The sequence below is a fragment of the Panthera pardus genome, unplaced genomic scaffold (genome assembly GCF_024362965.1).
Source record: "Panthera pardus isolate Hobbes unplaced genomic scaffold, ASM2436296v1 HiC_scaffold_16, whole genome shotgun sequence".
NCBI classification, from domain to species: Eukaryota; Metazoa; Chordata; class Mammalia; order Carnivora; family Felidae; genus Panthera; species Panthera pardus.
In genome coordinates this window covers 6,327,662-6,340,021 of record NW_026526721.1, presented here as the reverse complement: position 1 = coordinate 6,340,021, position 12,360 = coordinate 6,327,662, and the positions used below count along the sequence as shown (strand labels likewise).

The following is a 12,360-nucleotide window of genomic DNA, read 5'->3' as shown; positions in this document are numbered from 1 at the left end:
GGGATGCGGATAATGAGGGAGACTGTGCGCTTACAGGGGGAAATCTCTACCTTCTGCTCAATTTTGCTGTGAACCTGAAACTGCTCTAAAAAATGAAGTCTACTTAAAAAAAAAAGAGGGGAAGTCAATTCAAGAGAAAGATAACAATTATATATTTGTATATACCTAACAACATACGTAAATAAAAAACTGGAAAAAGAAAAAAGACAACTCTACAGTCACACTTGGAGATTATCCACAATCTTTCTCAGAAACCAACAGAACTAGCTGGCAACAATCTGTAGTATTTAGAAGATCTGAAAGGAAAAAAGTCATGTGACTTGTCCCTTAGATGCAAATAAATGTTATGATTAGGTGAGCCTCTGAAAACAAAGTAATAACTACTCTTTCAAAGTAGCACAGTTGGAGTGCTTGGCTGGGTCAGTCAGTAGAGCATGCTCTTGATCTCGGGATACTGAGTACAAGCCCCATGTTGGGAGTAGGGCTTAAAATAAAGGAGCACAGTCAAGGCTGGGTGACTCACACGTAGCAACAGCACTACCATTATTCAGCACTGAGCTACAAAGTACCATCAGTGCCCCATCCCACATTGTGTTCATCCATAAAGGGGTAAGTGGCAGGTATCATTCATTTAGACGTAAGAGTTCAGAGAGACTGTATTTTATTATCTCGTTAAGACCCTACCAATATAAATTAAGGGAAGGGGCAGGCTACACAATCATGACTTTTGTTCTACCAGCATTACTTGTAAATGCTGATTATTACTGTGTGCCGGGCACTGAAGGCCATTTTTTCCCCATGTTTACCAATGCTTTGATACAATTACTATCATCTTTGTTGCACTAATTCTGCCCTAATTTGTTGCTCAAGAAACTGAGGTAGAGATTAAATAAACTGCCTAATGGTGCAGCCACTCTGGAAAACAGTGTGGAGGTTCCTCAGAAAATTAAAAATAGATCTACCCTATGACCTAGCAATAGCACTGCTAGGAATTTACCCAAGGGATACAGGAGTGCTGATGCATAGGGGCACTTGTACCCCAATGTTTACAGCAGCACTTTCAACAATAGCCAAATTATGGAAGAGCCTAAGTGTCTATCAACTGACGAATGGATAAAGAAATTGTGGTTTATATACACCATGGAATACTACTTGGCAATGATAAAGAATGAAATCTGGCCTTTTGTAGCAACGTGGATGGAACTGGAGAGTGTTATACTAAGTGAAATAAGCCATACAGAGAAAGACAGATACCATATGTTTTCACTCTTAGGTGGATCCTGAGAAACTTAACAGAAGACCATGGGGGCGGGGAAGGGAAAAAACAAAAAAGGTTAGAGAGGGAGGGAGCCAAAACATAAGAGACTCTTAAAACCTGAGAACAAACTGAGGGTTGATGGGGGGGTGGGAGGGAGAGGAGGGTGGGTGATGGGTATTGAGGAGGGCACCTGTTGGGATGAGCACTGGGTGTTGTATGGAAACCAATTTGACAATAAATTTCACATTAAAAAATAAATAAAAAATAAGTAAATAATAAACAAACTGCGTAAGATTAAACACCTGCTAGGCAGCACAAATCAGGATTACAGCCCATATACCCGGCACAAAAACCCAAGTTTCTAATGTCTATAACGTTACATTGCTAGGCAGTAACTTGTCATCATATTGCCATGATCATCAAGTGTTCCCAAATTATCAATGAAATGCCTATAGAATAAATCGCTATAGTCAACTACAAAGGAAATGCAGAATCCCCAGAGGAAAGAGGTTAGTGTTAGAATCCCACAATGAAAACAAAATAGTGGAGTCAGTTACAATACAGTTATCCAATAAAGTTGTTTTTGTTTTAAATAGGTAAATAAGGAAGTTTGCCATTAAAAAGGATCAACCTGACACTCGAGTAGAGTCTATCTAACTAGGCACCCAAATTCCAAGTCTAGCCTTATGATTTACCTTAAGCCTGATTCCCTAATCCAGTAGGGAGTTCACGACGGCAATACTGCTTCCCCACCCCCGCCCTGATTTGGGGAGTTAATTCATAACCCAAGAAGATCGACAACTAAGAAATGAAAAAAAGAAGAAAGTATTGATACGTTGGTGCCAATTAGTTATTCTGATATAGTAACAAGTTTTGTAATGACTGAACTATTTTTAATGTTTGGCAGAGCAAAAAAGAATAATTTACTACAGTAAATTTAAAATATATTTACAGAAGTTAAATTTTAGAAAGATTACACTTAGGGGTACCTGGATGGCTCAGTCAGCTAAGCATACAACTCTTGATTTCATGCCCAGTCAGGGCATGATCTCACAGTTCGGGAGTTCAAGCCCCACACTGCATTCTGCACGGACAATGCAGAGAGCCTGCTTGGGAATCTCTCTCTCAAAATAAATAAATAAACTTAAAAAAAAAAAAAAAAAGGCAACACATTTGACAAAGTTAGCCATCTTGAGGGGACTGAAATAATCATAGATTTGTAACATAGTGTGAAATGCCCAAGAAAATTTAAGACAATTAAGTGGTGTTAAATATCTTAAGATTAAATTCTCATTACAAATTAAACACTAAAAAATAAAATAAACTTGTTTCTAGAAATATCACTAAATTTATAAGATTTGTAACTTAAAGACTTAAGAAAAATTACTACTTATAACTCTAATAAACTGCATATTTAAATAAAAATAACTTTTAAATCTTCATTGGGCTATAGGGCTACTCAAACTTTTTTTTTTTTTTTTTAACGTTTATTTATTTTTGAGACAGAGAGAGACAGAGCATGACCAAGGGAGGGTCAGAGAGAGAGGGAGACACAGAATCTGAAACGGGCTCCAGGCTCTGAGCTGTCAGCACACAGCCCGACGTGGGGCTCGAACCCACGGACCGTGAGATCATGACCTGAGCCGAAGTCGGCCGCTTAACCAACTGAGCCACCCAGGCGCCCCTCAAACATTTTTTTTAAAAAAGCATGACAATAAATCCCCTAATGATAAACTCCAATAGAAGGACTTTCAGATTTTATTTACTGGTTAAGGAAGACAGTGGCCTATAAAACTGCACACTACTAAATTACGAAGTCTATGGAATCACATTCGCCTCATTTAAACATGCTCCTCTACAAATCGAGTCCTTCCTCACTCCTGGGCCCCACTCTATAGCTCCATTTCCTTCTTCCTCTCTTGTGTTCACCACCTATAAATCATAAAAATCTGAACTACATTTTATGAATTCACAGGCCCAACTGCTAACGCAGGGCTAGGTACTGAGAGATAAAGAATCTCAATTGTCTTAAGTATCAAAAATACTCTTGCTTCCAAAGTACGGGTTGGAATGATAACATAGTCCCAAGTCTAAGATAAACTATAACTCTGTCAACAGTGACACTGGAATCACCTGAAAGGTTTCAAACTATAGTGATACCCAGCCTCACCACAAAAATTCTGATTTAACTGGTGTGGAACATGGCCCGGGCATCCAGATTTTGCAAAGCTCCCCAGATGACTCTGATCCAAGAATGAGGACTATTATTGAGAAAAAGGAGTAAATTAAACAACACAAAGAAACAAAAAGCATAAGGAAACTATCAGACAAAACCCGAATGTGGGTTCTACAGGCTATCTCAAATGTCTTCAGAATACCAATGGCACAGGAACAAAAACTATGGAAGATAAAAAAGAGATGGAAAGTAACTTCAGTACAACACGTGGACCTTGCCTGAAACCAATTTGAACTAAATATAAAAAGAAATGCAAGGAGGGGCGCCTGGATGGCTCAGTTGGTTAAGCGTCCAATTCTTTCAGCTCAGGTCATGATCTCATAGTTCATGGATTTGAGCCTTGAGTTGGGTTCTGCACGGAGAGATTCTCGCTCTCAAAATAAATAAATAAACTTAAAAAAAAAAAACAAAAGAAAAGAAATCCAAGGAACAAAAGGAAAATCTGAGTAGGTACTAGATATATAAATGTAATGTCCAGACATATAGATCTAGACACATATAGACATATATATAGATCTACACTTACAGATTAAGTGTAATGTCTACATGCACACATTATCAAAGAACATTATTCTTTGGATTGTGTGTGATGCTGGCACTGCGGTGGTCTAAGAAATAGCCCTTCGATTTTTTCAAGACGCGCTATGCAGAATTTAGAGAAGACATGTAAGATCTGGGATTTACTTTAAAATACTTCAGCATATTAACTAATAAAATAAAGGAATGTCTGGTATTTGCTTTAAAACAATACAGCCCAGGGGAGTGAGGTAACAGATGCAACATTCTTTGCTAATCAAAAGGTTGATAAGTAGTATGGTTCATTTCACTATTTTTCTATGTTTGAAGATTTGCACTGGTAATTTATAAAAAAATACTTCAAGTAGAAGCCAAAGTAAAAATAGCAAAAATGGTTCATGACATTATTATTTGTGTATATCTGAAATACTTCTTAATTAAATGAAAAGCAGGGGCGCCTGGGTGGTTCCACTCAGATCACGATCTCAGAGTTCATGGGGTTCAAGCCCCATACTAGACTCTGCACTGAATGTGTGGAGCCTGCTTGGGATTCTCTCTCTCCCCCTCCCCTGCTCATGCTTTCTCTCTCAAATAAATAAACTTTAAAAAAAAAAAAAAGAGCAGACTCTGGAGAACTAGCAGCTACTCACTTACTCTGACAAAAGAATAACTCTCCTATACACAAGAAGTTCATCCTTCGTACTTAATGCTAGGAATGGGTGGAGGCGGGAGAAGGTAAAGGACAAAAAGGACATTATCCACCAGACCCTATGAGCCAGGTGATGAGACATGACCCAGGGCATTGCACATCACAGGGAGATACCACAGAGAACTAGGATAATTTTAAACAGAATTTTAAAAGTGGGGTTTTAAGCACCTCTAACAAAGAAGCCAAAAACATACACAAATTTTAAAAGTGCATTTTCCAGTAGTTACAGCATCTCAAGATTTAAGTGATTTTCTCTTATCGATAGAAGTAAAACAATGAATAGTCCTTTAAACATTTCCTAGACTTAAATATCAAAATAAGAAATTCAAGAAAACAAAACCTCTGCCATGATGCTGAATTTTTTAAATCTTCCTTGGAAATATTCAATTTTAAGTGCTTGCTTTTAAAAAATCTAAACCGGGGCGCCTAAGTGGCTCAGTCAGTTAAACATCCAACTTCGGCTGAGGTCATGACCTCGCAGTTGTTGAGTTGGAGACCTGCATCCCACTCTGTGCTGACAGCTCAGAACCTGGAGCCTGCTTCGGATTCTGTGTCTCCCTCTCTCTCCGCCTGTCCCCTGCTCACACACTCTCGCTCTCAAAAAACACAAACATTAAAAAAAAAATTATAAAAAGTCCACACCAGTAAACAAAATTGACAACTGAAACAGAATCCTTTGTTACTCCATACTTTAAGTGTCAATGATACTTAACCGTTCATATGCAGATGATAAATCCCCTCGTTTACTTTTTGTCCTTTTGTTTAATCCAAGAATGGTGACCATATCCTACCAAATTCCGTTACAGATAATATGACTGTCATAAGTAAAAGATCTTTCCAGAGTTTTTGTTTGGTCATCAGTTATATGGCTCATACAAGATGCCGATATTGCTTGGCAACTAAGAAACCCTTTTTCCTAATACACCAATTGGCAAAAATATTTTTCTGAAAAATGTTTTATTTCACTAAGGGCAAATGAGTGGACAAAACCGAACCTAGGGGCGCCTCAATGGTTCAGTCTGTTAAGCGTCCAACTCTTGATTTCGGCTCAGGTCATGATCTCACAGTTCCTGGGATGGAGCCCAAACTGGGCTCTGCGCTGACAGCACAGAGCCTGTTTGGGATTCTCTCTCTCCTTCTCTCTCTCTGCCCCTCCCCACCAACCCCACTCGCAAGCACGCGAGTTCTCTCGCTCTCTCAACTAAATAACATTTTAAAAAAAGGACTCTATGTTGTGAGCGCAACTAAAAAAGTTGACAAAGTACAATAAAAAGAAAACTGAAATCTATGCCAATGCTGCTCTAAAACGAGAAACTGCGTAGAGCCTACATTAAGTACAGCAAGGTCAATATAAAAACTCAAAAGTTTTCTAAGGCATTCAACAAGTGTACCGTTCAGAGAGGCAAAAGTACTGGAGGAGTTGCATACTGTCACAGCAGCAAGATTTTTATTACGCTGCTGAGGGAAAAGAAAAACACGCTAAACAGAAGAACACTTCACCTTTCAGACACCAATGATTCTATTCCTAGGGAACAAGTGGTTAGAAGAGCTGGGCGGGGCAAAGGAGGGAAGACCAATCAGAGGTCGAGTTACAAGTCGGGCACGAAAACAGAAGGATGAGAGCAGCTCACTGAATGGCTGGCGCACCGCCCCCCCGCCCCAGCACGCGCGCACGCGCGCCCCCGGCTCTCACCATAGGCAGCCGCACCTGGGGACCCACCCCACCGCAAACCGCGGTACAGGGTCGCCCCCACCTTCCACCCGCCACCCCCCCGGGGCCGTTTCCTGCCAAAACAAACCCACCACCCCAAAACAAAACAAAACCTCCCGAGGGAGTCCTGCTATCCCGGGACGCCCCCCCGAGCACGGCTCGATCGCTTCACCCCAAGAGCCAGAGCCCCGACAAGGGGGCGGGGAGCGGATGTTCGGAAACACGGGGATAGAAATGTCAAAAATCTCACCAATTCCTCGTAGCTCCTGTTGTGCTCGTTGCCCTCCCAGTCCAACCTCTTCGGCAGCAACTGCAAAGACAGCAGACGCACACGAGTGACCACCGCGCGGGGCCGGGCTGGGGGCCGGGGGGCCGGGCGGGGGGCCGCGGGGTGGGCTGGGGTGGGGAGTTGGGCGAGTGGCCCCGGCAGGGTAGGGAGGGAGCACGGAGGGGACGCGGCGGGGCGGGCGCGGCGGGCGCCACGAAGCACAGACCTGGTACTGCTCCAGCTCCTGCACCAGCACCTGCAGCCGACGAGACGCGCAGTTAGGGAGGCGGGGGGCACCCGGGTCCACCCGACGCCCTCCACCCGCGACCCCAGGCGGCGGCAGCGGGGCCGGGGCTGGGACGCGGCCGCCGCCGCCGCCGCCGCCGCCGCCCGCGGGGCCCGCACTCACCTGGGCGGCTCTCCGACACGGGCCGGCCGATAGGTACCGGGCGATGAGGAAGTACAGCTCTGCGGGAAGACGGAGAGTCGGGTCAAGAGCGGGCAGGGCAGCGGGGAGGGGGCCGCGGCCGGGGCCGGGCCGGGGGCGCCGCGGGGAGGGCGCAGGCGGCGCGTCTTACCCGACTCGATGAGGGGCACCGGGCGTCGGGCGGGCGAGGGCTCCGCCATGGCCGGGCGCGGGGCGCGGGGCGCGGGGCGGGAGCGAGCGAGCGAAGCGTGTAGGCCGCGCCGAGGCCTGAGCGGGCCGGCGTCCCTCTACCTCTGGCGCGCCGCCGCCGCCGCCATGCCGTGCGCGCCGCCACGCCGATGCCTCCGCGAAGTAGTCCCTCCGCGAGAGGGAAAGTAGTCCCCGCGCGGCGACCGCCCTGCGCCCCCGTCCGACCGACTATGGGGCCGGGACTAGAGCGGCGAGCCGTGCCTCTTTCTCCTTCATCTCAGGGGCGCCGCGAGGGGAACGTGGAGGGTGGGCGAAGGCCGGGGCCCGGGCGGGCGGCCGGTGGGGGCGGGGAGCGCGCGTGGCTGAGATCCTTGCGCGCGGTGAGGCGGTCCCCGGCCATTGTGAGGCGGCGGCGCGGCGGCCGGGCTCGCGGCGGGGCGGGCGCCGGGGCGGAGGTCGGGCGGCGCGCCGGGGCGGGGGCCGGCCGGGGGCGCGGTGGGGGTGGGGACAGGTTCCCGCGCCCCCGGGCGGAACGAAGCCTCGCCACGCGGATGCCCAGAAGCCCGGGACGCGCAGCGGGATCCGGCGGGGTCGCCCTCTTCGGGCTCACGGAATGGACGTTTCTCGAACGGGGGGCACACGGGCCCCCCACGAAAGATCGCTCTCTTCGAGGATGCGAAACCCTTGAAACTGAGAGTCGCGCCATCCGCAGAGAGGAGAACGTCGGCCAGCCGAAGCTTTCCCAGGGGGGTCGGGGTGGGGGGGAGGACGAATGCGGGGAAGCCACAGGTTGGGGGGGGGAGGGCGGGGCGCGAGGCCGAGGGTCCTCGGACACGGACCCTCTCCGGCTTGGAGGGCACAGCAAACGTCCACCGAGACGGCAGGTTGGATACATAAGACCGAGCCGCAGCCCTGGGAGGACCCAGCAGACAGAAATGGTTAAGGAAAATGCAGAACATCGCAGAAGATGTAAACCTCGCTAGTCCGGGAAAGCGGCCCGGAGCCGGCGATGACTTAGCCGGATAGGAAAAGGGGTGGGAGGAAGCGGGCAGTACCGACAGGCAGCAGCCCATTCCGAGGAAGAGAAGCAAGAAACTTGGGGCGACACAAAAGGGGAACCTCGTGTAATTAGGATTCGGGGTTAAAGGGGGGACTAGGGCTTTCGCCTCTTAATTGCCGCCTCTTAATTGCCGTGCTTGGCTTCTGGCCTAACTGGATTCATCAGCATATCCAGGGCATCCTATTCTAAGCCCGAAAGAAACAGCAACGAGCAAAACCAATATCCCTACCCTCAGTGGGGTGTACATTGTCATTCTAATGTCCACTCAGCGTCACACCTGCCCCCTGCGTATGGAGGTTAAATGTAGTGGTTCAGATAAGGTTCAGGTGGTGGGGCTGACCCTGGGTCTTGTGCAGCTGTTAGATGTGTGAGTAAATCACTTAACCTCCGAGCCTGTTTCACACATAAACTGTAAATAATATTTGCCTTCTTTGTAGGGTGGTGAGCATTTACGACCCTATGGGTTAGTGTGTGTTCCTAGCGTGTAGTCAGCACTGTGTCCTGCTGGTTTTCGTAATTATTTACACCAAATAGCAAAAGTTTTACATAGGTTTGTAGACGAACAACCCAAACATGTTTAGACGAGTGCATCGGTAGTGTGCTCCGTTAATTCAGCAAACACTATCGAGTGATGGAGACAAACATGATAGAATAAGCCATATCTTTGCCATCAAAGATTTCAGTGTCTTTTAGGAGAAACAGATGTAAGCAAATCATGACAAAATTTAGGGCAGAGATAGGAAACCAACCTGCCTATGGGGGGGGGGGGGACGGGGTGGGGGGGGGGAGGATGGTACAGAGGTTTGAGTCTTCCCAGCCTCTGTGTGGGAAGGGATTCCGGGCATCTGAACAACAAAAGGCCAAGACATAAGAAACATTTCAAGTTTAAGGAACTCAAGTTTAGTAGGACTACTTGGGTTGACTTTGGAGGTGTGGATGGGACCCATGATGTCACAAGTTAACATGGCGAAGGATGTTCACAAGAAAAAAAAGTTAAAATTGGGAGCAATTGAGAGCTTCTAAGCCAGGAAGGGTGCTTTTTAATTTTAGGATAGATTTGAGACTAAAGACCAAGAGGCAGGAAAACCACTTAGATAACCCTTTAAATAGGAAAGAAATGAAGATGCATCCGGGCAATGATTATAAGGACCTAGAGGTAAAGACAGGATGAGGAATATGTTGGAGATTAAGTCAGCAAGATGAGGAATCAGAAGTCTCAAGTTTGGGGCTGGGTAGATCAAGGTTGTGCCACAAAGATAGGGCATACAGGCTGTAGCTCGATTGTTAAGGTACATAATTGCTTTGCACAACTTGATGATTTGAAGTTACAGCACATACATTCCTGTAGGACAGAATGACCAAGACTACCAGTTAGCAAGTGACAAAGACATAAAGAACATTAAGCTTTCAAAGATTGCCCAAGGAGTTGCATATTTCACTTTGGGGGGTTTTTGTTTGTTTTTGTTTTTGTTTCAAGGATTTTCTTTTTAAGCAATCTCTACACCCAACGTGGGGCTCAAACTCACAACACCGAGATCAAGAGTCCCCCAATCTCTCCACCATCTGAGCCCCATTATATTTCCCTTTGTAACAATGTCATAAAAGTAAGAGTTTTTAAAAAAGGAAAAGATAGCCCCCAAAACGTATAATAAGAATGTATATCCCAAGTACTGGTTATTGTCCAAAACTACAATTCTGGTGTGGGCGGCCTGGTAAACCATTACAAGGCATCAGAGCAAGGACAGTTTTCCTTTGCAAAGGCCCTGCTAGTCCTTTTACAACCTACTCTGATGTCCATGACAAATACCGTTGGTATATTTGAAAGGGAGACACGAAGATTCTGATAACAGGCAGAATATCTCCCCTGTTTAACTCTCAAGTGATAGAGACCCAGATTTGACTCCCACTTCAGCCAGTGACGAAGAGGAAAGGGGGATATACTCTCCATCGTCAGCTCTGCAGTGGGGACCTGCCAGGAGTCTCCAAACAAGGCATGTATGCATCCCTCACCCCCCCCCCCCCCCACACACACACAACTAAACCCAAGCCACTCCCAATGCAAACACTAAGATTTGCTTTTGGGCAAATGGAAATAGCTTGAGTTTCAGCACAGGAAAGCTATATGGAGGGCTAAATTCTAGAAAAGTTGCTAGATAAGCATGGGCTGGAAGATCTGAACAGCCAGTGACATCAGCTATAATGCTGTCACCCATCTCCGCTCTAGGAGAACTGCAACGTTTTAGTCACTGGCAAGCAACCCCTCTCCTGGATGAACATCACTGATCCTTAGGTGCCATTAGTACTCACTTCCCAGCTGAGAAAGCGGAGGCCTAGAGAGACTGAGAAGGTCCCCAGGGCACATAGCCAGGCTGCAATCCCAGCTGGGACAGAACTACCTTAGACTGAAGCCAAGCTCTGCAGAATTCTCTCTCCCCTCGCCACATTTCACTAGGGAGGGATCAGAGCCTGAATAAGAGGGGACTCAACGCAAGATCACACAGGTTTTGCACGAGAGAGCTGGGCTTGGAAATCCGCAAGTACACGCACGATCTCATTCATCACAGGCAGCTCTGAGGTGGATCCTGATCTCATTTTAAGCATGAGGAAACTGAGGCTTAGAAAATTCAACTCTTTGCCTAAGTCTGTAGAATCTTACAAAAGACAAAAAAAAAAAAAAAAAAGAATCCAGCCGGACCTTTCAAGTTACCACTTGGGAGTCGCAAAAGCATTAAGTGTAAAAAGCATATCTGGAAAATGGTGAGCAAACCAGAGTCAGGGCCAACTTTGAAAGAATAAAAAAAGTGAGATCAGTGGACATCGCACAAAGAAAATTGTGTACCTGCTTCAAATTCTAATATCCATAGATTTATGCAAATATACGTTAACAGCGATTGTTTCAACCAGCAGGCACTGTTAACGTATGCACAATAGCATAGCTCTGAGGGACGTAGCAGGGTAGGTGACACTGGACCTACAGAAGAGTGACTCCGCAACACTACATCAGGACCCAGAAGTGAAATCGAGTGCACGCAGAAACTTGTGTCATTTTATTCATTTCACAAAAACGGTGTATTGAAAGGCTTCCCTAAGGCAGGCAGTATCTGGTAATCGTTGGTTCCCGGGCTTCTGTGAGCTACATCCCTCAGAAGTAGGAGAGTTAATATCTTGATAGGTTTCCAGAGGACTTTGGGGGGGGAAAAAAAGAAGAAAGGTATCTGGTTTTTGATAAGCCCCCAGTCACCAGCAGACCTTGCATCTGCTTCCTGACACTCCTCCTCCATTTCTTCCCAGTGTCCACTCTTCCCTTGGGACCATTTCCTCCCTTTAGATCTGAACCAACCAGCTGTCCCCTTAATGCTACTTGTCCCTGCCTCCTTCAGCAAATTGCTTCCACACTTATCCTCCCCTCCCCCGCTTCTGCCTCTCCCTGTCACTGGCTTCTGTCCCTACGTGTTCCCACGTTGCAGGCACTGGCCCGTGTCTGTGCCCAAGTCTTACCAGTTCTTTTGAAATGTCTCTCAGGGTGTTAGAACACGGAGTGATTGGACAAGACCTTGGGAACATGGGAGCCGGAATCAGAATATGTCTGTGTTTGAGCTTAGTAGTTGAGCAAACTCTGTGGCTCAGTGTTCAGTTGGTGTTTTTTCAAACACCACCTTTAAAATGGGGATAACAACAATAGATAACATTAATTGAAGGTTTCTATATCCGGAACACTGCACTAACCCATGCACGTGTATTATTTAATGCTATGGGATAGCGAGAAAACATGAGTAGCTTGTGAGCATTTTAGAAAGAACTGGCTATAAAGCTCTCTAAACAATGCCTAGCTCTCCATGTGATACTATTAACGTAAAAATTATTTTTCTCTCCATTCCCTCAGTCACCAACGAGTCTCCTCAAAGGTCTCCTCCTTGACTCCCTGCCCAATTCATCCTATCACAACTTTTACACTTCCTTAAGTACAACCTAACATATTCTCTCTG

The 12,360-nt window shown here is 46.4% G+C and overlaps 1 protein-coding gene across 1 annotated transcript in view; it reads right to left on the bottom strand.

Moving 5' to 3' along the window:
• BRWD1 (bromodomain and WD repeat domain containing 1) overlaps positions 1 to 7,614 on the bottom strand; it is a 121,127-nt gene extending 113,513 nt beyond the window's left edge. Inside the window, exons 1-4 of the mRNA XM_053903070.1 lie at positions 7,277 to 7,614; positions 7,108 to 7,166; positions 6,925 to 6,954; positions 6,681 to 6,740 (exon numbers count right to left, since the gene is read on the bottom strand). Of these exons, the coding sequence (XP_053759045.1) occupies positions 6,681 to 6,740; positions 6,925 to 6,954; positions 7,108 to 7,166; positions 7,277 to 7,325 (198 nt within the window). The 5' untranslated portion in view covers positions 7,326 to 7,614. The remainder of the gene's footprint in view (positions 1 to 6,680; positions 6,741 to 6,924; positions 6,955 to 7,107; positions 7,167 to 7,276) is intronic.
• Positions 7,615 to 12,360: the final 4,746 nt, after the last annotated feature.